The sequence below is a fragment of the Anomaloglossus baeobatrachus genome, chromosome 2, assembly GCF_048569485.1.
Source record: "Anomaloglossus baeobatrachus isolate aAnoBae1 chromosome 2, aAnoBae1.hap1, whole genome shotgun sequence".
Taxonomy (NCBI): Eukaryota; Metazoa; Chordata; class Amphibia; order Anura; family Aromobatidae; genus Anomaloglossus; species Anomaloglossus baeobatrachus.
Genome location: NC_134354.1, coordinates 760,126,829 through 760,152,761, shown reverse-complemented (window position 1 = coordinate 760,152,761; position 25,933 = coordinate 760,126,829). Strand labels below are relative to the sequence as shown.

The window sequence follows — 25,933 nt, the reverse complement described above, 5'->3', positions numbered from 1 at the left end:
GTAATGTATGTACACAGTGACTGCACCAGCAGAATAGTGAGTGCAGCTCTAGGGTATAATATAGGATGTAACTCAGGATCAGTACAGGTCAATGTATGTACACAGTGACTCCACCAGCAGAATAGTGAGTGCAGCTCTGGAGTATAATACAGGATGTAACTCAGGATCAGTACAGGGTCAGTAATGTAATGTATGTACACAGTGACTGCACCAGCAGAATAGTGAGTGCAGCTCTGGAGTATAATACAGGAAACTATTGTAAAGCACAGCTCGTGTGTATTACTGTCCTCTGGAGCAGCGGTGTGTATCCGGCCTGTAAAGTGACGCACTGATGACAGAGATCTATAATTACTACATTGTACCCGCTATAACTGTAACACCCTGACTCGATCTGAGGAGTCTGACTGCAGGGGGCGCTGGTGGTCTTTTGTCTTGAAGACACTTGTAAATGAATATTTCAGGCCCTGGAGTCCTTTTTATATCGTTCTTGTATAAAGCCTTATGCCTAATGCTGCGATTAAGGTGAATATATGTACCTCTGTTTTGCCTGTAGGTGCTGTTATTGCACCCTGCGGCATCTAATGGGTTAAATTTCCTTGGTGGAAGCGCTTTCAGGCTGACCATTACTCAGCAAATGGAATATACACTAGGACTGTGCAGCTCATATTATTGCAGTAACAACAAGTGAGCACCAGATGGCGGTGTTGTACAAGGGGACGTGAACTGTAGGAGAATACAGACTCCCAGCAGCAACAAGGGGAGGGGGGTCATAGAGCTCAGGGGGCCAAACCCTGTATGTACTGACTGGGAGAGATTGATTAGCTTTGGGGGCAGAGATGGACATAGCCCTTAACCTTCAATATTTGCAGCCCCCAAATGGGCCTGTACAGAAAGTAGCAAAACATTATATGGCCAGAGCAAAATCAGGAGAAATGACAAGTCTACTGATGGTTTCTCAGTTAACTCCTTCTATAGCTAGCAATGTAGACTATAACACTGAGGCTGTAAAAGGCCATCTGCATAATGTTTGATGAAACAAAATTCGCAATTTTTAATTAAGCAACAAAATTGCCTCCAGAGATAAGCAAAACTCTTTTGTGTCCACTTTTATTTCTATACTATGCTTTATAGGAGTGGGGCCTCCATTTTTCAGAAGTGAAAAGGGTTCTCTCAACCCTCTTGGAGATTGAGACCGAGATGGAGAGCCTTCTTTCCACTATCAAGTCTAAATTATCAGAGGATGCGCTGCAGAGATTCAACGAGGAGATGGATCTTGAATCCAAAAATGTGAAAGAGAGGTGGTTGAGTATAAATCTAAAAAATTCCAAAGAGATTTGGCTGATAAAGCTAACAATCGAGTCTACAGGTGGAGGGCTGGCGCCGCGAGAGCATGTTCACAATCCCGCACAGGTTTCAAATCACGTTCTAGATCGGCTTCTTTGAGATCAGGCAGCTCCATGGATGATGGTCGATCTGTGACTTCCGAGAGTTCTTATCTTAACGAAGATTCAATTGGAATTACTACCAGGAGTGGCCCGAAAAAATCTGGACCCCCTAAACCTGGTTTAGGTAAACCTCAGGATGGAAAAAATAAAAATAAACTTCAGGTAATTAATTTATCCAGCCATCCCCTCTCGGAAACACAGATCGAGGTCTTATCTCTGGGTCTGTCTTTTTCTCCTACCAACAATTTTCATTATTTTACAGCTTTGAAAGACTTGTATCTTTTTTCAAGAAAACTTATTTTGAAGAAGCTTCATAATAAAAAATCTGGTGGTTTGGACACCATGAGTGACCTTGAACAAGAAGCTCTTGCGGCGCTAGAAGACCTACTTGCAGAACAAACTAATAATCCAGGTACGTCTCCTATTTTTCTCCATCCCAGATCATCAAGGTTCCCCCCTTTGTCAGTCTGCCCTGCTGTAGAGATATTTACTAAGCTTGTCATGGAAGACTTTAAGAAAATCTCGACACGGCGTTTTTCAGACAACCTTACAATGAAACAGAGACAGGCTCTGACTGAATTACAACAACTTGATGATGTCGTTTTCAAGGCGGCTGACAAAGGGGGCAACATTGTGATCTGGCCCATTGTACAATATGAGAGAGAAGTATTTAAACAACTGAGACATAAGGACACGTACCAAAAGTTGGATTATAACCCCACCACCTCCTTTTCCCTTAAATTACAGAAAATTCTCCTTAGAGCCCACGATTTGGGCATCATATCGAAAAAAAATGTTTGATGGTCTGATGGTGAAGTTTCCCAGGGCCCCGACGCTATATCTCCTCCCCAAGATCCACAAGGATGCCGTTAACCCTCCTGGCCGTCCGATCGTGTCTGGCATTGACGGGTTTTGTGAACCTGTATGTAGATTCATTGACTTTTACCTTAGACCTTTAGTCGAATCACTCCCGTCTTATGCCAAAGACACGACGGACGTGCTCATGAGGGTTGACGGCATCTCAATGGAGTCTGATCTACTTTTTGTTACCATGGACGTGGAATCACTGTACACTTGTATACGACACGAAGATGGCGTCCGTGCGGCCCGCTTCTTCCTTGAAATGTCCGGTCGGGACTCCGATCTGAACGAGCTGGTAGTCGAGCTGCTAAACTTTGCCCTGTCACATAACTATTTCACATTTAAAGATTCCTTCTACCTTCAGAAGCGCGGCACTGCGATGGGCGCGGCCTGTGCGCCCTCGTACGCTAACCTGTTTCTTGGCTATTGGGAGAGGCAGGTTTTCGGTGACAAGGGCGTGCAGGCCGCTACCCATGCGCAGTGCTGGATTAGATACATCGATGATATTCTGATGTTCTGGCAGGGCACGGTGGAGCAGCTCGACTCGTTCGTTCAGTGTCTGAATTCCAACATATTTAACATCCGTCTTACTTACAAATTTAGCTCTACCAGTATAGATTTCCTGGATATTGTCCTTGAGGTTGATGGTAACCAACGTGTTCAAACGGATGTTTTTCGCAAGAAAACATCGGTTAATGCACTTCTTCATGCCTCCTCTGGACATATGGGATCTACGGTTAGAGCTATCCCGACCGGCCAAATTCTACGGATGAGGCGGATCTGCTCATCGGACGCCTCTTTCGAGGTACAGGCTGAGGATCTAAAATCACGATTCATGGAGAGGGGATATAGCCGTCGGTGCATAAAAAAGGGCTACCTAAGGGCGAAACACACTGCGAGGACTTCACTTTTACATCAGCAATCCAAGCAGACTTCTGCTGACTCCAATCCTCGCTTTATTTCCACCTACAATTCTGAGTGGTATAAGATGCGAGATGTTTTGGCTCGTCATTGGTCGGTTCTTAAAACCGACCCTGTTCTATCTCGGTCTCTCTCTCCCACACCTTTGGCCACGGCTAGGAGAGCCAGAAATTTGAGCGATTTCCTTGTCCATAGCCATTATACCACCAAAAAGTCGAATCCATTTGGCTCCAGTGGTCCCGTTTTGGGTTGTTTCCCTTGCGGGCACTGCCTTGCCTGCGCCAATGTCCTCCGCAGCAACTCCTTCACCAGTTCCGATTCTCTACATTCATTTACGATTCAACATCGGATTTCATGTAGTACTGAAAATGTCATTTATTATGTTACTTGCAATTGTCCATACATTTATGTAGGACTTACTTCTAGAGCGTTTCGGATACGGGTGAGGGAGCACGTGAGGGACATTGGCGCGGCCAGGGCTGTGGATGATTTCTCTTTATTAAAAACTTTACCCCGCCACTTTAAGAAATATCACAACTGTGACCCCAAAGTGCTAAAAATACGTGGCATTGACGTGGTCCACTGTGGCATACGGGGTGGTAACATCAAAAAGATGCTTTCCCAAAGAGAAACCAAATGGATTGTGGCTTTGGACACAGTCGCTCCTAAGGGCCTCAACGAGGCCCTTAGTTTTGCTTCTTTTCTTTAGGCCAGCTTTATTTTCTCTCCCTTCCCTTTCTGAATATATTGTTTTCTTCTCTCTATTTACCATTTATTTGCAATGGAATGCCTCTTTATTCATGTGATTACTGTGTACCTCTGATGGCGTAATAACACGTACCACTGTTTCATCCATTGCATTTTCCTGACCGGGTTCTTTGTGGCTTTTAACTTATATGTTTTTAATTCATTTATGGATTTATTTCCTTTTTTTCTCTAGATTTTTTTAAATATGATGCAACATATCCCTTGTGACAATACTAATGAGCAGATGGGTCTGTTTGACATACACCATGATCTGTTTGGAGATGCGACCTGACCTCAAATTTCATCTCGCGGCTTCCTGCATATTAATCACCTCTTAGGCTGTGCAGGATTATGATTTACCCTATGACATGTATTTTTATGTCTCTTTATCTGTGTAATCTACTCCGTATGATTGGACGCCTCTATTGTTTGTCCATATTTGTTGTGGTCACTGCCAACTATTTCTGTCATACCATTTTTGCATCCCCATACATTCATTCACTGTGTCCGGAGTCCTGTGCGCATGCGTGCGCCCGCTTTTTGTCCCCTGGCCGCGCTCCGGCGTCTTCATGGAGTCCGCGCGTGCGCGGCGGTCTCGGCAGAAAAAACAGTTTTGCCTTGACCTCCGCGCACGCGCCTGACTCCTTGACGGCTGGGGCTGCGCAACAGGGGACATTTTGGCGGGCCCGCGCATGCGCCGTCTGACTCCGGAACTGCGAATTTCATTCGCGGTTTCAACTTCCGCGGAGGTATTTATGGGTCACCCTACCGGATATGTGCATCACTCCTTACCTTCCCCCATGATGAAGCGGCAAGCGATGCGCTAACAGCCACGAAACGTGCGTCGGGCCCCCTGCCACTGGACTCAGGTAATATGTTCCTCCAACAGGGCACTTTGCCTTACCCCTTTTTCATTGCCATCGGGATAATTTGTCCTGGTTTTGCTCTATCCCCTACTCCAATCCCCTTTGCATTTTGTCAAATGGACTTTCCATCTACCATTTAGATCTGGGTCACTAACTTTATCTACCCTGGGGGTCTGCTCTATTGTTACTCTATACATTATTTATACCATACATAACCAAAGGTATTCATTGGCCTAGTCCTTTGACTATTCAGTCGGGAGCATTCCTGTTTTGTAGGGGTTTTTTTACTGGTCTTACGTAATTTAATGCTACTATATTTACTCTGCATCCCAGGATGTCTCCTGACTGTTAGGCTATGTGCGCACGTTGCGTAAAAACATGCAGTTACGCTGCGCTTTGTAGCGCAGCGTAACTGCATGCGTCCAGCGTCCCCTGCACAGTCTATGGAGATTGTGCAGGGGCCGTGCGCACGTGGCGTCTAAGAGCGCAGCGCTTCGGCTACTGCCGAAGCGCTGCGCAAAAAGAAGTGACATGTCACTTCTTTCCTGCGCTTTGCCGGCAGCTCCTGCTCTGTCTATGGCAGGAGCTGCAGGCAGAGCGCATGGAATCGGCGCTCACTACGGACATTTCTGCAGCGATCTAAAGCGCACATGTGCTCTTCAGATCGCTGCAGAAATATCTGCAGGGCTTGTACGCAACGTGCGCACATAGCCTTAGTCATACTCCTTACCAATGATTTCTACCCAACATAAGGACTTGTCCTTTGTGTTTTAACCCTTTGGGTTACTTAGCTATATCTGACCCCCTTCAGCATCCCCGACTCCCTTTTTCCCAGGTGACCAGGGGCTCATCAACATTATATTTGTATTACCCCTCTCTATAAACTCTTGTGTGTCCTGGTTAACGGATTTCCCTTTACTACCCGTGAGTTGGGCTGTTATCCTAATCTATCCTGGGGGTCTGCTATGCTGATAGCTTACACACCACCTACCTCAAGTGGTATACTTTTTTGGCTTAGTACTTTGATTACCCAGTCAGGAGCACCCTTTCTCCTTTGGGATTTTATACCAGCCTCACGTGATTTAATCCTTATTGTAATTTTGGATGCTTCCTGACTGTTAATCACTTTACTGACTCCTTCCATTTATCCCAGGTGATCAGGGGTTTACTAATATCGAACATTTTTTTGCCTGTTAGTCCATACCCGGCTAATGTTGATCTGTTTTGTACTTATGTTCCTCACCCCCTCTTTTTATTGTACATCAATGTCTCATGTATTGCACTGTGCACTTTGAATACAAAAATAATAAAAAAACTTTTGTAATCTTTGATTCAGCCTTTTGCTCTGGTTCTTCCTCTTTTTCCATATAGCTAGCAATGTAGAATATAACACTGAGGCTGTAAAAGGCAATTTGCATAATGTTTGATGAAACAAAATTCGCAATTTTTAATTAAGCAACAAAATTGCCTCCAGAGATGAGCAAAACCCTTTCTTCAGCGCTCTATTGGGAGACCCAGACAATTGGGTGTATAGCTACTGCCTCCGGAGGTCACACAAAGTATTACACTAAAAAGTGTAAGGCCCCTCCCCTTCTGGCTATACACCCCCCGTGGGATCACGGGCTTACTCAGTTTTAGCTTTGTGTGCGAAGGAGGTCATACATCCACGCATAGCTCCACATTGTATAGTCAGCAGTAGCTGCTGACTATCTCGGATGGAAGAAAAGAGGACACATATAGTGTCCCCAGCATGCTCCCTTCTCACCAGATGGTGTTGCAAGGTTGAGGTACCTATTGCTGGTACAGAGGCCGGAGCCCCACATGCTGTTTTCCTTCCACATCCCCTTGGAGGGCTCTGTGGAAGTGGGATCTGTCGGCCTCCAAGCCCTGAGGCCGGGCTCCATCCACAGACCCAGAAGAACCTGATGGATGTGGAGCACGAGTACTATCAGGGACAAGGCCCTGCATCGGTCAGGTACTCGGTGTCCCCGGCAAGCACAGCACGCTCCGGGCTTGCTGGGCGTTATAGTGCGCCGGGGACATTAGTGATGGGCTTATGTTGCTGCAGCCATGGCTGAGCGACGGGTCATGTTTAGGAACTTGCGCCGACCGCTCATACGGCGGCGGCGCTGATGTGACTTGTAGTGCGCCGGGGACTTGGCGCCGGCCGCGCTTTTACGGCGGGGGCGCCTGTAACTTTAGTCCCCGGCTTCTGAGGCCTGGCACCGCTTCGTTCCCGCCCCCAGCCCTGCCAATCAGAGGAGGGGCGGGACGCTGTACAGATCTCAGCGCAGGGAGCTGGAGTCTGCTTTGCATTCTCCAGCCCCCTCTCACTGAACACAGGGAGATGCCGGGTTCCCGCTCTTGGCTGGGGCTCGCCCACGGCCCGCCCCTCTGCACAGGACGTGGAAGAGAAGCCGGCAGCCATTATGGTTTCCACTCTGGGAGAACGGAACCAGGCACAGGTTTTTGAGCGACCTCATACTCGCGCTGGGCGGGCGATAGGCAGTACTGGTCCCACTAATACTGAAGTGGGCTTTTGAACTGTGTGCGGATATGCGATGCAGCACTGTACTGTCGCTATTCTGGGCATACTCCCCTAGATGGCTAGACAAGTGTTCAATGATTAGTCTGCAGTGTTTGTTGGCAGATTTGGCAACAGCAAAGTGCCAAGGCACAAGCTTTCATTGCCGCTTCGTTTGCAGGTGCTGCAATTGGGTTTATTGTCATGCTATACATGCACTGTATGTCGTTTTTCTTGGCTAATGCACCTAGTTAAACAGACAATAGCAGCAGTAAGGCAAGGCTGCCAAGGCACAGGCTCTCAATGCTGCTTGATTTGCTTGTACTGCAGTGTTTACTGTCATGCTTGTCTGCTATACATTTCCTGTATGTCGCTATCCTTGCCTCATGCTCCTAGATAACTAGACAACTGCAGCAGTAGAGCAGTAGTGCCAAGGCACCAGCTTGCAAGGCTGCTGCATTTGCATGTGCTGGCAGTGTTTACTGTCATGTTTGTATGCGATACATTCACTGTATGTCGCTATCCTTGTCTCATACTCCTAGATATATAGACAATAGCAGCAGAAGGCCTAATGTGCTAAGCCACAAGTTTCAATGCTGCGTGTACTACATGTGCTGAAGTGTTTACTTGTACTTCAGGCTTGTATGCTATACATTCACTGTATGTCGCTATCCTTGTCTCATACTCCTAGATATATAGACAATAGCAGCAAAAGAGCTAATGTGCCAAGCCACAAGTTTTCAATGCTGCGGGTACTACAGGTGCTGAAGTGTTTACTTGTACTTCGTGCTTGAATGCTATACATTCACTGTATGTCGTTTTTCTTGGCTAATGCACCTAGTTAAACAGACAATAGCAGCAGTAAGGCAAGGCTGCCAAGGCACAGGCTCTCAATGCTGCTTGATTTGCTTGTACTGCAGTGTTTACTGTCATGCTTGTCTGCTATACATTTCCTGTATGTCGCTATCCTTGACTCATGCTCCTAGTTAACTAGACAACAGCAGCAGTAGAGCAGTGGTGCCAAGGCACCAGCTTGCAAGGCTGCTGCATTTGCATGTGCTGGCAGTGTTTACTGTCATGTTTGTATGCGATACATTCACTGTATGTCGCTATCCTTGTCTCATACTCCTAGATATATAGACAATAGCAGCAGAAGGCCTAATGTGCTAAGCCACAAGTTTCAATGCTGCGTGTACTACATGTGCTGAAGTGTTTACTTGTACTTCAGGCTTGTATGCTATACATTCACTGTATGTCGCTATCCTTGTCTCATACTCCTAGATATATAGACAATAGCAGCAAAAGAGCTAATGTGCCAAGCCACAAGTTTTCAATGCTGCGGGTACTACAGGTGCTGAAGTGTTTACTTGTACTTCATGCTTGTATGCTATACATTCACTGTATGTCGCTATCCTTGTCTCATACTCCTAGATATATAGACAATAGCAGCAGAAGAGCTAATGTGCCAAGCCACAAGTTTTCAATGCTGCGGGTACTACAGGTGCTGAAGTGTTTACTTGTACTTCGTGCTTGAATGCTATACATTCACTGTATGTCGCTATCCTTGTCTCATGCTCCTGGATGAATAGACAACAGCAGCAGAAGAGCTAATGTGCCAAGCCACAAGTTTTCAATGCTGCGTGTACTACATGAGCTGAAGTGTTTATTTGTACTTCATGCTTGTATGATTATTTACTGTACGGTCGCTATCCTAGGCTATGCGCTTAGATAGCTAGACAACAACAGCAGGAAAAGAAAAGGCCAATGAGGACTTTATATGTTGCTTGTACTGCATGTAATACGAGTCTAGGACCCCAGTGCGTGCAATTGCTTGACCGGGGTTTTCGGCTATATGTGGTTAAAAGAACCACCTGTGCTTCCTGTCCAGAGACAGGGACGAAATTGCAGTTTCTTTCCGTTGTTATATTGGCTGTGACTATGGCTGACATCTTACAGTCTGGCAGCCCACGCAGACCTTGGGCAATATAGTTGCAATGCCCCTGGCCACCATGATTTGAGGAGCAGCTCAACGCTCCAGGGTGGTTTTCACGCGTCCCAGGGGGCAGGCTCCGACACGGACGTCAGTTCAAGAGGGCCTAAGCAGGCTCGCTGGGAATAGCCCTCGACTCCATCAGTGAAGGAGTCAGCTTCACAGCAGGGGAGATCTCTTTTCTAATATCGCAAGCAATTGCGTACTCGTCTGGCCCTCTGATCCTAGAGATGCAGTCCAGAAACGCAACGCTTTTCACGATAAGCGTTCTCCGACCGTATTAATGAGACACTCTCCTCTCTGATTGGACAAGCGCTAGACCCAGGTCCAAATGTGGATCTCCTGATCTCCAGGCTTGCAGCTGGATCTATAGTTGTAGTGGTGGATGGGGCTTCACGTCAAAATGCCATTGACAGATAGATAGGTTCTGGCCGCAATCTGTCTATGAAGCTATCGGCAGGTCGGTTGCTCCGGCAGTCGCAGCCGCGAAGGCACTCCAAGCTATTTCAGCTAGTGTTGCGCAGAGGGACGCTGTCACCGGTAAATCTCGGTCTCAGCAGCGTCTTTAATCTCGCAATCGCCGCATGGCAAACCATGCTGTTAAGGCTGTCCGAGACTCTACGAGCCGGACGTCGGTGGCATCGGCCATCTCCGTATTTTTTACGCAGAGCCTAGTGGTTAGCAGATTGGATCAAATGCTTCTTCCAACAAAGTGCTTAACCAGGTTGCCTTTATCTAGTGATAGTCTGTTGGTAAGGGTGGAATGAATTCATTCAACTGTCCAAAACGACTCAAAAGGCCCAGAAGGGCATAGATTCCTAGCAGGCTCAAGTACGCCCGGGGAAGGCAGCCGGAGGAATCGCTACCAAAGCGTTTTTTCTCATCATTTTCAGCCTTCTCACTCCGCAACCGCGGGGAGCAGACTCCCCCGCTTTAGCGACATTTACCTACCACAGGTCAAAGGCCTGTGAGAGAGAGTCAGTTTGTCTCAAACTACCTCTCCGACCGAGCCGAGGCTCTTCTGCAGGCAGGACGAGTGGTAATCCCTGTTCCTCTTCAGGAACCAGTTACGCCTTTTGCTTCGACCTGGTCGTGGTGCCAAGATAGGACGGCTCCTTCCGTCCCGTTCTGGAATTTAAACTGCTTAACAAGCACGTGACAACCAGGCGGTTCCGGAGGGAATCACTCCGCTCCGTCATTGCCTCACTGTCTCAAAGACTTTTTCCTAACATCCATAGACATTAGGATGCTTATCTCCACGTGCCGATTGCTCCAAGGCACCGGCGTTGGCTACGAGCATATTTCGTTTTGTAGCCCTACCCTTCGGCTGGCGACAGCCCCACGGGTTTTCACCAAGTTCATGGCAGCAGTGGGAGCAGTCCCGCGCTCTTACGGTCACTCTGTGATCCCTTTCTTGGACAATCTACTTGTCAAGGCACTCTCTTTTAGAAGCATGCCAACACAACCTGAACATGGCGCTGGACCCTTCCCAGAGTTTCGGGGGGGTCTTTGACTTCTTCTAAGTTGAACCCAATCGCTGGCATATCTTGGCATAGAGTTTTCACACTCTCTCAGCGATAGTGAATTCCGCTGGACAAACAGCGTTCACTACAGACGAGGGTGCAGTCTCTCCTTCAAGGAGGCGCCTCATCCAGAGGCGAGCCTTTTCACGCAGTTTCATCTGCGTCCGCATCATTAGAAGATTCTTCGCTAAGGGGAAGGAAGTCGATGTTCCTACACAGTAACGTCCCCCTTTCACAGACGGTCAAAGACCGTCTTCAGAGGAGTCCACTCTTCAACTCAGTGGTCTAGAGCTCTGGGCAGTGTATCTTGCACTGCAAGCTTTCCTGCAGTGGCTGGAATGCAATCAGAACCGGATTCAGTCGGACTATCCACAGCGGTGGCGTACACATTCCGGACGTACAACACTAGGAAGCAAGTCTTCCTCAGTCGCGAGGACGTGGACGCAGGGGAATGGGCCCTGCTCCCGTTTGGCTTCAAGAAATCGGTAGCCGCGGGATGAGGACGGACGTCGACATCATGACGTCTCGGCAACTACAAGGTCTCGATTTTCATGGCGGGAGCTCTGGCGACAGGCGCCTTGGCTCAAGATTGGTCGCAGTTCCAGCTTCCGATTGCTGCCGCACTATTCTCGTCGCCCCAGACTGGCCGAGGAGGTTGTGGTACCGAGATCTGTGGCATTTCACCGTCAGTCGACTGTGAGCATTACGTCAGGGTCACAATGAGACGGGCTCGCCAGCCGCGGTTTGCCAAAATATTCCACAACTCGTGGAAGATATTCTTATCTTGGTGTTTTGCTCAGGGAGTGTATCCCTGGCCATAGGCTTTGCCTACTTTGCCTGCCCTCCTGCACTCTGGTCGGGAAAAAGGTTGGTCGCTCGGCTCCCTTTAAGGGCAAGTCTCGGCACTATCCGTGTTGTTTCAGAAGCGTCTAGCACGTCTTCCTAAGGTGCGCACGTTGCTACAGGGAGTGTCATATTGTGCCCCCGTACGAGCGGCCGTTAGATCCATGGGATCTGAACGAGGTACTCGTTGCTCTCCAGAAGCCGCCTTTCGAGCCTCTGATGGGAGTTTCACCTTTCTCGCCTGTCACAGAAAGTGGCCTTTCTAGGGAGATCACGTTTCTTCGGCGAGTGTATGAGCTGGCAGCTCTGTCATATCAGGCTCCCTTCCTGGTGTTTCACCAGGACTAGGTAGTGTTGCGCTCCATTCAGGAGTTTCTCCCTAAGGTAGTATCCGCGTTTCAGCTTAATCAGGATATATCATTACCTTCATTTTGTCCTCATCCGACTCACCGGTTTGAAACGGATTTACATTTGTTAGATCTGGTCAGAGGACTCAGAATCTACATTTCCCGCACGGCGCCTATGCGCCGATCTGATGCACTGTTTGTCCTTGTCGCTGGTACGCGCAAGGGATTGCAGGCTTCTAAAGCCACCATGGCTCGATAGCTCAAAGAACCAATTCTTGAAGCCTACCGTTCTGCTGAGCTTCCGGTTCCATCAGGGCTGATGGCCCATTCAACCAGAGCCGTGGGTGTGTCCTGGGCATTACGCCACCAGGCTACGGCTCAACAGGTGTGCCAGGCAGCTACCTGGTCGAGTCTGCACACTTTCACCAAACATTATCAGGTGCATACCTATGCTTCGGCGGATGCCGGCCTAGGTAGAAGAGTACTGCAGGCGGCTGTGGCCTCCCCGTAGGGGAGCGCTGTCTTGCAGCCCTATCAAGAGGTATTTATTTACCCACCCAGGGACAGCTTTTGAACGTCCCAATTGTCTGGGTCTCCCAATAGAGCGCTGAAGAAGAAGGGAATTTTGTACTTACCGTAAATTCCTTTTCTTCTAGCTCTTATTGGGAGACCCAGCACCCGCCCTGTTGTCCTTCGGGATTCTTGGTTTGTTGCGGGTACACATGTTGTTCATGTTGAACGGTTTGCAGTTCTCCGATGTTATTCGGAGTGAATTTGTTTAAACCAGTTATTGGCTTTCCTCCTTCTTGCTTTGGCACTAAAACTGAGTAAGCCCGTGATCCCACGGGGGGTGTATAGCCAGAAGGGGAGGGGCCTTACACTTTTTAGTGTAATACTTTGTGTGACCTCCGGAGGCAGTAGCTATACACCCAATTGTCTGGGTCTCCCAATAAGAGCTAGAAGAAAAGGAATTTACGGTAAGTACAAAATTCCCTTCTTTGTGTCCACTTTGATTTCTATGCTATGCTTTATAGGAGTGGGGCCTCCATTTTTCAGAAGTGAGGGAAGAACTCGCCGTTGTACAATGCACTACACAGTTGCACCACTAGAGGGAGCTCATGTGCTCATGCATTTCTGTGCTGTTGTAGACCTGGAGCTGAGATCTCTGTGCAGGGAGCTCCCCCTAGTGGCGGCTGCAGGAAATGCTGTGAACTTCTATTTTTTTTTTTTTTTTTTACTATGGGCCCTCTAGCAGTTGCATAGTGTGCCTGTGTATGGTATCCGATTCATTTTAATATGAGATTCCATATAAAATATTCTCCAATGACTTGTATGATTTGGGTATGGTAGATTATGCTTCTACTATATTCCACATGTACAGTATATGTTAATATTAGCTCCTCCATTGAGGACCTTCTCATAACAGCGGTGGGGTGCACTTGTGTGTAATTTCCTGCTTTTCCCCCTACTGATTGCTGTGCTCTGTATTTTGCTGACAGGTGCCCAGATCTCCTGCTTTGCCCCCAGCAGCTTCTCCTGGAGACAGGCCGCCTACGTGGACTCTTTCTGTTGGGCGGCCGTCCAGCAGAAGGACTTGTCGTACAGCGACTCCGGCAGCGTCCCCCTCCGTCTGCACAAGGTAAGACCTAGAAAGGCCAATTCAAAATAGCAGATATACCATGGAGCACATATCCTGTCAAATCTCCCCCATGTAAGTCCAAAAATGCCTCCTGCAGTTTTTTAAGGAGCTGGGGTAACCTAAAGAACTGCTATTTTTGGATTTTTTATTTTTCTTTTTTATGGCACTTACTGTATGGGTTAAATTCTGTTATATTTTGGTAGTTTTTGATAGTAGTTCTACAGACTGGAATGTATGACTTACTATGTGTACAGGAAGGGAAGGAGGTGAGCTGTGACATTACTTTTGTGTATAGTGGCTGTTATCTGTGTATAGGTTACATGTATCCAGTGGATGTGCACATACGGGGGCATGGAGAGGGCTCCTATCCTGCACCCACTCTATACCCAGCGGGGACCATCTGTGTATGGGTTACATGGATACGTTGGATGTGTACACACGGGGGGTATGGAGTGGGCTCTGTGCCCTGCTGCCGCCCCCGCGCCCTGCTGCCGCCCCCACGCCATGCTGCTGCCCCCACGCCCTGCTCCCGCTCCGCGCCCTGCTGCCGCCCCCACGCCATGCTGCTGCCCCCACGCCCTGCTCCCGCTCCGCGCTTTGCTCCCACTCTATATCCTGCGGAGGCCATCTGTGTATAGGTTACATGGATACGTTGGATGTGCACACACGGGGGTATGAAGTGGGCTCCGCGCCCTGCTTCCGCCCCCGCGCTTTGCTTCCGCCCCCGCGCTTTGCTTCCGCCCCCGCGCCCTGTTTTGGCCCCCGCGCCCTGTTTCGGCCCCCGCGCCCTGTTTCGGCCCCCGCGCCCTGTTTCGGCCCCCGCGCCCTGTTTCGGCCCCCGCGCCCTGTTTCGGCCCCCGCGCCCTGTTTCGGCCCCCGCGCCCTGTTTCGGCCCCCGCGCCCTGTTTCGGCCCCCGCGCCCTGTTTTGGCCCCCGCGCCCTGCTTCCGCCCCTGGTGCTCAAATGTAATGCAGCATCTTTGTAATTTCCCGAGTCTCTGCTGTCGCCTCGCTTCATCTCGGGGTGCTGATGATACTATGACTGCAGCCGAGGGCCGATCAATAAAAACTACAGCTCAGAGAATATAGGTGATTTAGCATAGAAAAATAGCCTATACAAATTTGTTGCACTATAACAATACTGACCAGCATTACAACAGTTAATAATGTAAAATCATAACCCAAAACGCATCAGAATTTTTTTTTTTTTTTGCTTCAGCCCCCCCCCCCTAAATGTTATCATTTCATAACAATACGCTTTATTGTAGAAATACATCTCATCCTTCTTTTAAATGGCCTCATCACTGGGGGAAAAGAAAGTCATCGCTCTTGGAAGGCAAAAGAGGAAAGAGAAAACCAAAGCAGAAAAAACTCCAATAATGGGGGCTAGAAATAGTCATTCTGATCTCAGAGGGATGTGGTGTATTTCTATAGTTGTGACACTAGGGGGCAGCACCGCACTAAGTTACTGAGGAGCGCTTTTTTTATAAGCAATAAACCCTTCAGCGCATGCGCTTCTTCTTTTTTTCTTTTTTTTGTAAGTTTTATTCTTTTAGAGGAAGTTTTGGAAATCTTCTCCCCTCTCCCCACCCCCAAGTGTTTATTGCAGCGTTTCCATTGGACAGGGCCTAGTTTGTAGAAGTTCCTTTAAGATCTTCTTCACAGAAGCGTCTCCAACTTTCTATTTTACAATTGAGATGAGAGTAATATTGCCTCGTCACGTGACTGCTATATCCCCGGTTCCTTGCAGTTCTTCCCGTATATCCTGCTCCTGGGCGCCGTCCTGCTCTACCTGCCGTCCTTGTTCTGGAGGTTTACGGCCGCTCCCCATCTCTGCTCGGACCTGAAATTCATCATGGAGGAGCTGGACAAGTCCTACAACAGAGCCATCAAAGCCAGCAGCAAGAAAGAGGCCGCCAGTCCACCGAGTGCACCCCCCAGCGTATCGCAGAGGTAAGACCACGGAGATCATCAGCCCCTATTATACTCACCTAGGGGGCGTCACTGCTCCCCTCTGCGTCCGATCGGCGTCCTTCTCCTGAGCCCTGTGTACATGATGCATCCTGCATCATCCACACTGGCCAGCATTGAGGTCCTTTGTTCTGCTCTGCTCAGGGCAGATTGAAGGTATTGTAGTGCGCATGCGCAGGTCGTCTTTATCCTTTCCTCACGCCTGCGCATTACAGTACTATGATCTGCCCTCAGCAGGACAGAGAAAAGTGCATCTGCACAGGACCGTAATGCCGGCCTGTGCTGGATAGCAGGAGAATGGAGACCGCAGCAGAGAGGAGGCGACAGACCGGAGAGCAGCGACACCCATCGGACCGGACCACCCCCTAGGGAGTATAATAAAAGCTTTTTATGTTATGCAGATCAACCTGGGCTCTTATATACAGTATTCTGGAATGCCGTATATAAGGACTCACTGGTGGTGGCCGCAGATTAGTCACCAAATCTGTTGACAGGTTCCCTTTAATTGTAAACGTAATTCATACAAAATAGGTGAAGGTGACAGGGAACAACATTTCAACCTAATATAAGTTGATCACAGTGTTTCTCTGACAAATGGGAAGTCCTGCTGGTACTCCCACACCTGACCCAGGCTTAGGCACAGGAGTATTATGTATTGCAAAGTGTGCACAGTACCAACATTCCAAGCTGTACTATTGAAAAAATGAGATTTTTGGCAAAAAATTGCAATTTTTCGAGCCACCCCGCCAACGTCACGGCAAATCTCCTGGGGCAGTCCTAACACTAAAACATTTTTATTTAAAGTGTGCCATGTGGCCTCACATATGCAAAATTAGGACTGCACAGCACGTACCTTGTGCTTTTCAGTCACCGTCTCCATGACTGATTCATGGTTGTGGGCGGGACAGGCCCGAGCACATGCTGCTTAGAATAAATAGCCAGTGGACGGGGTTGGATGGCAAGTGTGAACAGCCACCAACCGCCAAAAATCAGGACAGATGGAAAAATAAACATGAGGTGCACTGCAAGATGAGAACCAACTGGGACCCATTTTTGCCAAAAATCTCATTTTTCAATAGTACAGCTTGGAATGTTGGTACTGTGCACACTTTGCAATACATAATATTTTTGAGTGGAGGTTGTTTTTATGCTGTTTTTTCTTGTTATATAGGGTCCCAGTTGGTTCTCATCTTGCAGTGCACCTCATGTTTATTTTTCCATCTGTTCTGATTTTTGGCGGTTGGTGGCTGTTCACACTTGCCATCCAACCCCGTCCACTGGCTATTTATTCTAAGCAGCATGTGCTCGGGCCTGTCCCGCCCACAACCATGAATCAGTCATGGAGACGGTGACTGAAAAGCACAAGGTACGTGCTGTGCAGTCCTAATTTTGCATATGTGAGGCCACATGGCACACTTTAAATAAAAATATTTTAGTGTTAGGACTGCCCCAGGAGATTTGGCGGGGTGGCTCGAAAAATTGCAATTTTTTGCCAAAAATCTCATTTTTTCAATAGTACAGCTTGGAATGTTGGTACTGTGCACACTTTGCAATACATAATATTTTTGAGTGGAGGTTGTTTTTAGGCACAGGAGTGCCCGCAGTACTTCACATTTGTCAGAGAAACACTGTGGTCAAGTCATATTAGGTCGAAATGGCTCAGTGGTTAGCACTGCACTCTTGTGGTGGCTCAGTGGTTAGCACTGCAGTCTTGTGGTGGCTCAGTGGTTAGCACTGCAGTCTTGCAGCGCTGGGGTCCTGGGTTCGAATCCCACCAAGGACATCATCTTTCAGGAGTTTGTATGTTCTCCCCGTGTTTGCGTGGGTTTCCTCCCACACTCCAAAAACATACTGATAGGGAATTTAGATTGTGAGCCCCAATGGGGACAGAGTTCCTGATGTATGTAATGCGCTGTGGAATATGTTAGCGCTATATAAAAATAAAGATTTGATTTAAAAATTTGAAATGTTGTTCCCTGGCGCCTTCACCTATTTTGTGAAAGACTTTGCATATAGAAGTGAGTGTCCAGTGTTTCTCTCCATATAGCACTAACAACGAAACCACAGGGATTACATCACACGTCTTTCCCATTTTCATCAGCAGAGGGCGCCAGCTGCAATATACAGCAGGTATCCCCATGGCCAGGATCAGAGTTGGCTCTTATCCCGGCAGTTTTCTTCCTTACATGCCGTCCTCAATAGTGAAAAGGCATCTAAAGACTTAAGGAGGCCTCCGTCATCCCACAGCTCCCCTCAGTGATGCATTTTCATGGCATATGAAGGTCTGACAGACCTTTTACTCCCGGCCATAATGCTGCAACCTTTACATAAACAGCAGCTTATGGCTCACTGGGGAGGGGGAAATGCTAAAGCTATGTCATCTTTGGGGATTTTGTTTTTTCCAGCACCCATGACGGCACCACGAGAGAGGGGATCCGCCCTTCAAGGACAGGAAACCAACTGATGCGGGGAGAGGTGCCGCCCCTTTTTATTCTGGAGGTTTCCTGTCCTTGAAGGGCGGATCCCCTCTCTCGTGGTGCCGTCATGGGTTCAGAAAAAACACATTACCGGTAAGTAATTACGTATTTTAGACTTAAATGCACGTATTTTGGGCTAAAAAAAAAAAAACAAAACATTTTTGCAGTTGGTTTTCACCCAAATTTCCCTTGTTTTCCTTCTATTGTGTTGCACTGACTATTACTGGTGGGTAGAATTCCACTTGCGAGAGTCTCGGGCGTATCTGGCATCACATCACCCGGGATGGCCTGCCTTTCTCCCGGCAGAAGCGGGTCAGCTGCATGTATTTCTATGCAGCTGAGACGCCCCCCGTCAGGAAAGAGGCAGGCCGTCCCGGGGGATGCGATGCCAGATACGCCCGAGTCTCTCGCAAGTGGAATCCTACCCGTAGAAGGAGTTAACTGAGAGTCTGCCAGTGAGCTCGTTCTGAAGAGAAGTATTTTTCTGAGCTCTCCTCAGCTGATTTGACCGCTGACCACATCACTGCAGAGCCGAAATCAGATCAGAGGAGTGCAGAAAACGAGTTACAAACACCTAATATATTCTAACTTAAAGGGGTATTCCCTTCTTGAAGATTCTATCCCAATATATAGTAGGAATAATAATAATATTAGCAAATCCCTCCAATTAGAAATGTAGTATAGCTCTCCTGAAATGCTGTGTCACTTACCTCATGTGCAGGGCATTGCAGGACCTTTAAGTATTTATGGTTACAGCTAGAGATGAGTGAACCTTTTTTTTTTTGAGTGCACCCTACATCTGATCATGCTGTTGTTACCCCACGGTGCGCGCCGTTCATACACCGCACGCGGCTCACACTGGGCTGAGCATCACTCAGACCCAGCATTTATTTTTTTTTATTTTTTTTGGAAGTCAGTTTCTGAACCCAAACCTCAGGTTTGCTCATCTGTAGTTACAGCCACACATATAGGGACGGTTAATTGCTTGTGGTTGTAACCATGGATACCTAAGCTGCAATGCCCTGCACATGAGGTAAGGGACATGTCTATATCAGGGGAACTATACTACATTTCTAATTGAAGGTATTTGCTAATATTATTATTATTATTATTATTATTTTTACCTGCTACATATTGGGATAGGATCCTGGAGATGGGAAGGACACTTTAACTCATTCTGCAGCTGACAATGTGCACGGAAACTAAGAACCTGTAAAAGCCAAACCAATTGCAAAAAAATATAAAAAAATACATGCATTTTAAGTAAAAATAACTGTCCACATCTATTTAAAGGTATTATACAAGACCCTTATCGGTCACGCACCACGTGATCACAGCGCACTCGCCTGACTAGGGCTAGTCTACAATACCACACATGGTCGGTGGGTAGATGAGCCGCTGTTTCTAGAGTGAAGAATTAACAATGCTTTTTACTCCTGGACAACTTTTTTTTTTTTTTTTTTTAAATTCTGATTAATAAAATTAAAAAAAGTAATTAAAAAAATTCCTTCCCCAAACATAAAGTAAAAAGGTAAAAAAAAAATATATATTTTTTTAACATAATGATATAAATGATAGCACAGCCCTCCTATAGGGCAGTGTTGTGCTGCACATAAGGGGCCTTTTTAGTTTTGCCCAATAACGGAGGTCTTGAATAGAGGATATCCATTAGGCCTAAGCCACATGGCGAGGAAATCGGTGTGAGTGGAGTGCGATAAAACATCGCATTCCACTCGGACCAATATTAGCCTGTGTGTCAGCGCACATGGGCGATTATTTTCTCAGCCCTAATCGGACCGAGAAAACAATCGCAGCATGCTGCGGGTGTAATGCGAGACTCTTTTCTCTCGCACCCATTCAAGTCTATGGGGCGAGAGAAAAATCGCACTGCACTCTCAGTACACCGGTGTACCGAGAGTGCAATGCGCGAATCGCAATAGCCGGCTACGGAGGAGAGAGGGAGATAAATCCCTCCCGCCCCTCCTCCGTTCTGGCTCGCCCCTCCGCAGCGCCGGCCCGCCCCCCACAGCTGAGGTCTGCTCGCACGGTCGGACCGCAGTCGCAGGGATACTAGCATGGCACTCGTCTCCTGCTGTGCTGCCAGCGCGAGCCAAGTGTCATGCGAGCATCGCACTAGTGCCCCGTGTGGCCCCGGCCTTAGGCTGCCGCCCACGACCCGTGTTTGCAGTGTTTTGGATGCTCCGTGTTTTCGCTGCTTCCAAAACACTACAATGTAAGCACAGTGGGTGGGATTTATTGAAATCTCTTGCCCAGTGTGTGTGTGTGTACGGCCCGCAGTGAAAACTGACCTGTGGTTCGGCTTTCCTGAGCCGCAGCATGTCAATTCTTTTCCGCAGTGTCGCAAGTGTTCTCTGTAGGGCGAACACTAGCGAGAGACCCGAACCCTGGTCGTGGGCAGCTGCAGTCACCTGTAGAGGAGACTTGTGGCCCCACAGGTCAGAACTCGCCTCGTCCACAACACATCGGGTTCTGACCATGGACATGTACCCTTGAGTAGTATGTGTGCTGCCTGGATCAGGGTCCAGATTGGTCCTCTGCCTCCACCATCCTGTTTTTCTCTGATGCGCACTACATCCCATGAGGCCATGTTGGGGTCTAGTAAGTACTAGCGGCCCCCAACATGCTGGACCAAGGATACCGGGGCTAGAAGGAAAGATGGGCTGGCACGGAGGACAAGACAGGATGCCTGACCAGGGCACCTCTAAAGGACAGGGCTAGGGCTGTCCATGAGGAGTTATGTTTCTAATACTCGTGATGGCTGAAGTCGTTGACTCCTGAGTGTTTTCATTACTTTCCTTTATGTACATCCATCTGCAGCTTGTTGGAGATATCCGAAGGATACTTCAAGTATCCGTTTGTGGAGCAGTATCTGAAGACAAAGAAGATGTCTTACAACCTAATCACCAAGTACCTCATCTGCCGGTCCTGGACGCTGGTCATCATGCTCTTGGCCTGTGTCTACCTCGGCTGCTACATCAGCGTCTTCTCCCTGACGGATGAGTTCAGCTGTAACATCCGCACCGGCATCCTGAAGAATGACACTACGCTCCCGCCCTTAATCCAGTGCAAGCTGATCGCGGTGGGGGTCTTCCAGCTGCTCAGTTACATTAATCTGATTGTCTACTGCTTAGTCATGCCTGTCGTCATCTACACGATGCTGGTACCGTGCAGGAGACGGTCCGACGTTCTGAAAGTGTACGAGAGTGTTGTGCCGAACTTCAGTGTCCACCAGTGTTACTCCAAGAGCTACGACGACCTCAGCATCTTTCTCCTGTTCTTGGAAGAAAATGTAAGCGAGCTAAAGTCTTATAAGTTCCTTCGAGTGCTGGAGAACTTGAAGGAAACTGGAGAAGACTTTGACACCATGCAGCTTCTACGCACACTGGGAACCGTGAAGATGGATACGGTCGATGGAAAGCAGACGGCATTTAAGAGCGCAGCTCTGCCACCGACAGGGCAAAATTCAACTGAACTAAAGGGTAAATGTAGATTTCTTTTGCATTTTGTTGTTACGTTTTGTTCACATGGGTGGGGGGGCAGAATAGATGTCTTATCTCTCCCTGGTACCACTGGAGACTGCACAGAGGACATAGATGACAATACTATAGAAGGTGAGTGGTAGGAGGGCTGACAACACAAAGACAAGCTTCTGTATCCTTTAAGGTCACTGAAGATTGTGTAGAAGAGAGCAATGACCATACCAGAGACTATGATCGATTAAAAGGGGTGATCACTTACAGAAAAGTACCTATCTCCCTATATGAGGTTCCTGGGGACTGTGCAAAAGGTAGAGTAAGGTAATATGTAGAAGTTCCTATATCCACCTGGGTTCACTGAAAGCTGCACAGGAGAGAAAACCGTACTGGAAGCAGTGAGAGGGGTGATAACAAGAGAAAAAGTTCCTTATCGTGGAGACTGTACAAAAGACAGAGATGGCAAAACCATAGAAGGTGATTGGTAAGAGAGCTGATAACGTAGAGAAAAGTTTATGTACACTCTTGAGGTCACTGGAGACTGTATAGAAGAGAGACGGATCACCGTAGTAGAGACAAGGATTAGTAAAAGGGGGGATAATTTACAGAAAAGTACCTGTATCTCCCCATATGGGGTTTCTAGGGACTGAACAAAAGATAGAGGTGAATTACCAGAGACTGTAAGGTAATATGTAGAAATTCCTATGTCCACCTGGGGTCACTGGAAGCTGCACAGGAGAGAAAACTGTACTCGAGGCAGTGAGAGGGGTGATAAGAGAAAAAGTTCCTTATCGTGGAGACTGCGCAAAAGACAGAGATGACAAAACCATAGAAGGTGATTGGTAAGAGGGCTGATAACATAAAGAACAGTTTATGCACACTCTTGAGTTCGCTGGGGACTGTATAGAAGAGAGCAATGACCATGGCAGAGATAATGATCAGTAAAAGGGGTGAAATTACCAAAGACTAGGAAAGGTGATATGTAGAAAAGTTCCTATTTCCACCTGGTGTCACTGGAGGCTGCACAGGAATGAAGACTGTACTCGAGGCACTGACTGGTAAGAGGGGTGATAACATGAGAAAAGATTCCTGGATATTGCACAGAGAAAAGAGATGACAATTCCCATAGATGGTTATTGATGAGAGGACTGATAACCTGTAGTAAAGTTCCTGTATCTCTTTGGGGTCACTAGAGGTTGTACAGAAGATAAAAGCAAAATGATCAGCCAGTAAAATGAGTGATTATACATAGAAAAGTCGGGGTTGCTGGAGAATGTATAGGAGAGATGAATGTAAAGGGTGCTTTACACTAGACAATCTATCGTGCGATAGATCGTCGGGGTCACGGTTTTTGTGACGCACATCCGGAATCGCTTGCGACGTCTGCCTGTGTGACACCTCCTAGCGATGCAGTATCGCTCACAAATCGTGAGTCGTGTACTCGTCGCTAGGTTTCATAAAATCATTTATGAAACACGGCGCCGGTTGTTCATCGTTTCCGTGGCAGCACACGTTGCTCCTTGTGACACCCCGGGAACGATGAACATCGCTTACCTGCGTCCCATGGCTCCCGCCGGCGATGTGGAAGGAAGAAGGTGGGCGGGATGTTTACATCCCGCTCATCTCCGCCCCTCCGCTTCTATTGGCCGGCCGCCGCTTGACGTTGCTGTGACGCCGAACATCCCTCCCACTTCAGGAAGTGGATGTTCGCCGCCCTCAGCGACGTCACACGGGAGGTAAGTACGTGTGACGGGGGGGGTTAATGAGTTTGTGCGCCACGGGCAATCAATTGCCCGTGACGCACAAACGACGGGGGCGGGTACGATCGATCGTGAAATCGCACGATCGGTCGTCCCGTGTAAAGCAGGCTTAACAGAGGCAGAGATTGATCAGATGGGTGATAAGATGAGAAAACGTTCCTATATCCAACCTCACCACCCCACGACGCAGGAACAGAGATGACAGTACCTGAAACTGTGATTGGTAGGAAAGGTGATAACAAGAAGGAAAGTTCCCCTCTCCACTCCCGGGGTCAATAGAGACTGCACATAGCCATGAGATCATAGTAGCATAGAGGGTATAGAAAAAAAGTTCCTCTGTCTGCCACCAGATTCAATAAAGACGGCACATAGGAATGACATGGTAAGAGGGCTGATAACCTGAAACAAAGCTCTTGTATGCCTTTCGGGTAAGTGGAGGCTGTACAGAGGATAGTGATGACTATAACATAGACCGTGATAAGTAAAAGAGGGTGATAATATAAAGAAAAGTTCCTATATCTCCCCCGATGGGGTCTTTAGGAAGTGTACAGGAGATATAGACAAAATTACGGTAAGAGGGGTGATAATATGAAGACAAGTTCTTTTGTTTCCCTGGTGTCACTGAAGACTGTATAGGGAACAGATGACAATAACAGAGAGGGTGGGTGATCACATGAGGACAAGTTCCTGTATCCCTTCTGTGGTGACTGGAGACTGTACAGGAAGTGGGGAGGTGACATCACAGAGAGGGTGGATGATAACATGAGGACAGGTTCCTGTATCGCTTCTGTGGTGACTGGAGACTGTACAGGAGGGGGGAGGTGACAATAACACAGAGGGTGGGTGATAACATGAGGACAAGTGCCTGTATCCCTTCTGTGGTGACTGGCGACTGTACAGGGAGGGGGGAGATGACAATAATAGACAGTGTGGGTGATAACATGAGGACAAGTTCCTGTATCCCTTCTGTGGTGACTGGAGACTGTACAGGAAGGGGAGAGGGGACAATGACATAGAGGGTGGGTGACAACATGAGGACAAGTGCCTGTATCCCTTCTGTGGTGACTGGCGACTGTACAGGGAGGGGGGAGATGACAATGACATAGAGGGTGGGTGACAACATGAGGACAAGTTCCTGTATCCCTTCTATGGTGACTGGAGACTGTACAGGAAGGGGGGGTGACATCAGAGGGTGGGTGATAACATGAGGACAAGTGCCTGTATCCCTTCTGTGGTGACTGGAGACTGTACAGGAGGGGGGGGGGAGGGGACAATGACATAGAGGGTGGGTGATAACATGATGACAAGTGCCTGTATCCCTTCTATGGTGACTTGAGACTGTACGGAGAGGGGGGGATTGACAAGAAGAGGTTGGGATATTTCTATTTATGAAGGTAGAAGTTCTGATCCGCACCACATTGTGTCCCCAGATCTGACCACGAATGATGGCGTAAAGACTTCTACGGATGATAAGAAAGTCAGACAGAGACTTCTAGATTCATCATGCTGATCAATATCCTCAACCTTTCCGACATTGTTTACAGCAGCCACTGCGAGTATTCACTGCACGAGCCGACCGCTGGAACGAAGAAGAAGCCACCGCTGCCGCAGATCGATCACTACTCAGCGCTCGTCAACGACTTAATGTAAAGCTGTACCTTTAAGACAGTCATCAAGGACGTGTCCCTCCTGTCCGGGGACTGCATGCAATACTAATATGAGCTGTCAATCAACTGATCACAGACTGACCACTTTTGCCTTTAGGTATATAATACCGCATGGTAAAAAGGAATGGTACCGTCGACACTGGATGTCACGAAACGGGGTACAAACTGTATAAGAAGTGTTTTTAGGATTTTATTAAGTTTACTGGAAACGCACTGACCTGTCCTGCTGAAATGGGATTGATCTTTATTTTTTTTTTCCTGTTGGTATGTTGTATATATACATGTATAGTGCTCCTCCTCTGGAAGAAAACGGACAGTGTCACTGCCCATAGAGGGCACTAGAGAGGCAATGTCCGAAAAAACATAAAACATGTCTGCAGCTATAACCAGCAGTCATTGCTCGTTGTACAGTGCAGAGGGCTCTGGTTTGCCTCTAGATGGCGCTTTATACACAAGTTTCTTCCTTTTTGTATACTTTTTTTCCAGGTATCTTTGTTACAAGAAGACCCTTGTAGCTGGATTGCCACATAGAAAATATTTTTTTAATTTTATTTATTTTTTAATTTTGTGCATTTTAAATGCCTGGACTCTTATTTAAAAAAAAAAAAAAAGAAAAAAAGTCAACAAATGTCAGGTATTTTATACCATGGGGTCTTTCTGCCTCCTGACACTGATCGACACTGGATGACGGGGCCATGGTGCCTCCATTGTGTTTGTTTAATATGAGATTTATTTTGAACTATTGATGTTGCACTAGAATAGATAAAGCAGAGCTGGAGTTGTCACTTGGGTTTCCAGGAAGGATAAAAATGTAGCCAAATAAAAAAAAAATTATTTAATTTTTATTAAATATATATAT

General features: G+C 47.6%; 1 protein-coding gene across 1 annotated transcript; it reads left to right on the top strand.

Moving 5' to 3' along the window:
- Positions 1–932: 932 nt before the first annotated feature.
- PANX1 (pannexin 1) lies at positions 933–25,933 on the top strand. Its single transcript, XM_075333964.1, has 10 exons — positions 933–1,025; positions 1,132–1,366; positions 1,708–1,857; positions 1,912–2,149; positions 2,397–2,601; positions 2,830–2,953; positions 13,567–13,706; positions 15,456–15,658; positions 20,992–21,653; positions 24,838–25,933. Exons 1-10 carry the CDS (start codon positions 933–935, stop codon positions 24,915–24,917), a joined length of 2,130 nt encoding a protein of 709 aa, XP_075190079.1. The 3' UTR covers positions 24,918–25,933.

What these genes read in the sequence shown, in the direction of transcription:
- PANX1 (XM_075333964.1), top strand. Translation starts at nt 933, where the DNA reads ATGACAAGTCTACTGATGGTTTCTCAGTTAACTCCTTCTATAGCTAGC. An exon ending in GCTAACAATCGAGTCTACAG is followed by an intron (nt 1,367 to 1,707) that starts GTGGAGGGCTGG and finishes ATTATTTTACAG; the next exon opens with CTTTGAAAGACTTGTATCTT. An exon ending in AAATTCAACTGAACTAAAGG is followed by an intron (nt 21,654 to 24,837) that starts GTAAATGTAGAT and finishes TTGTGTCCCCAG; the next exon opens with ATCTGACCACGAATGATGGC.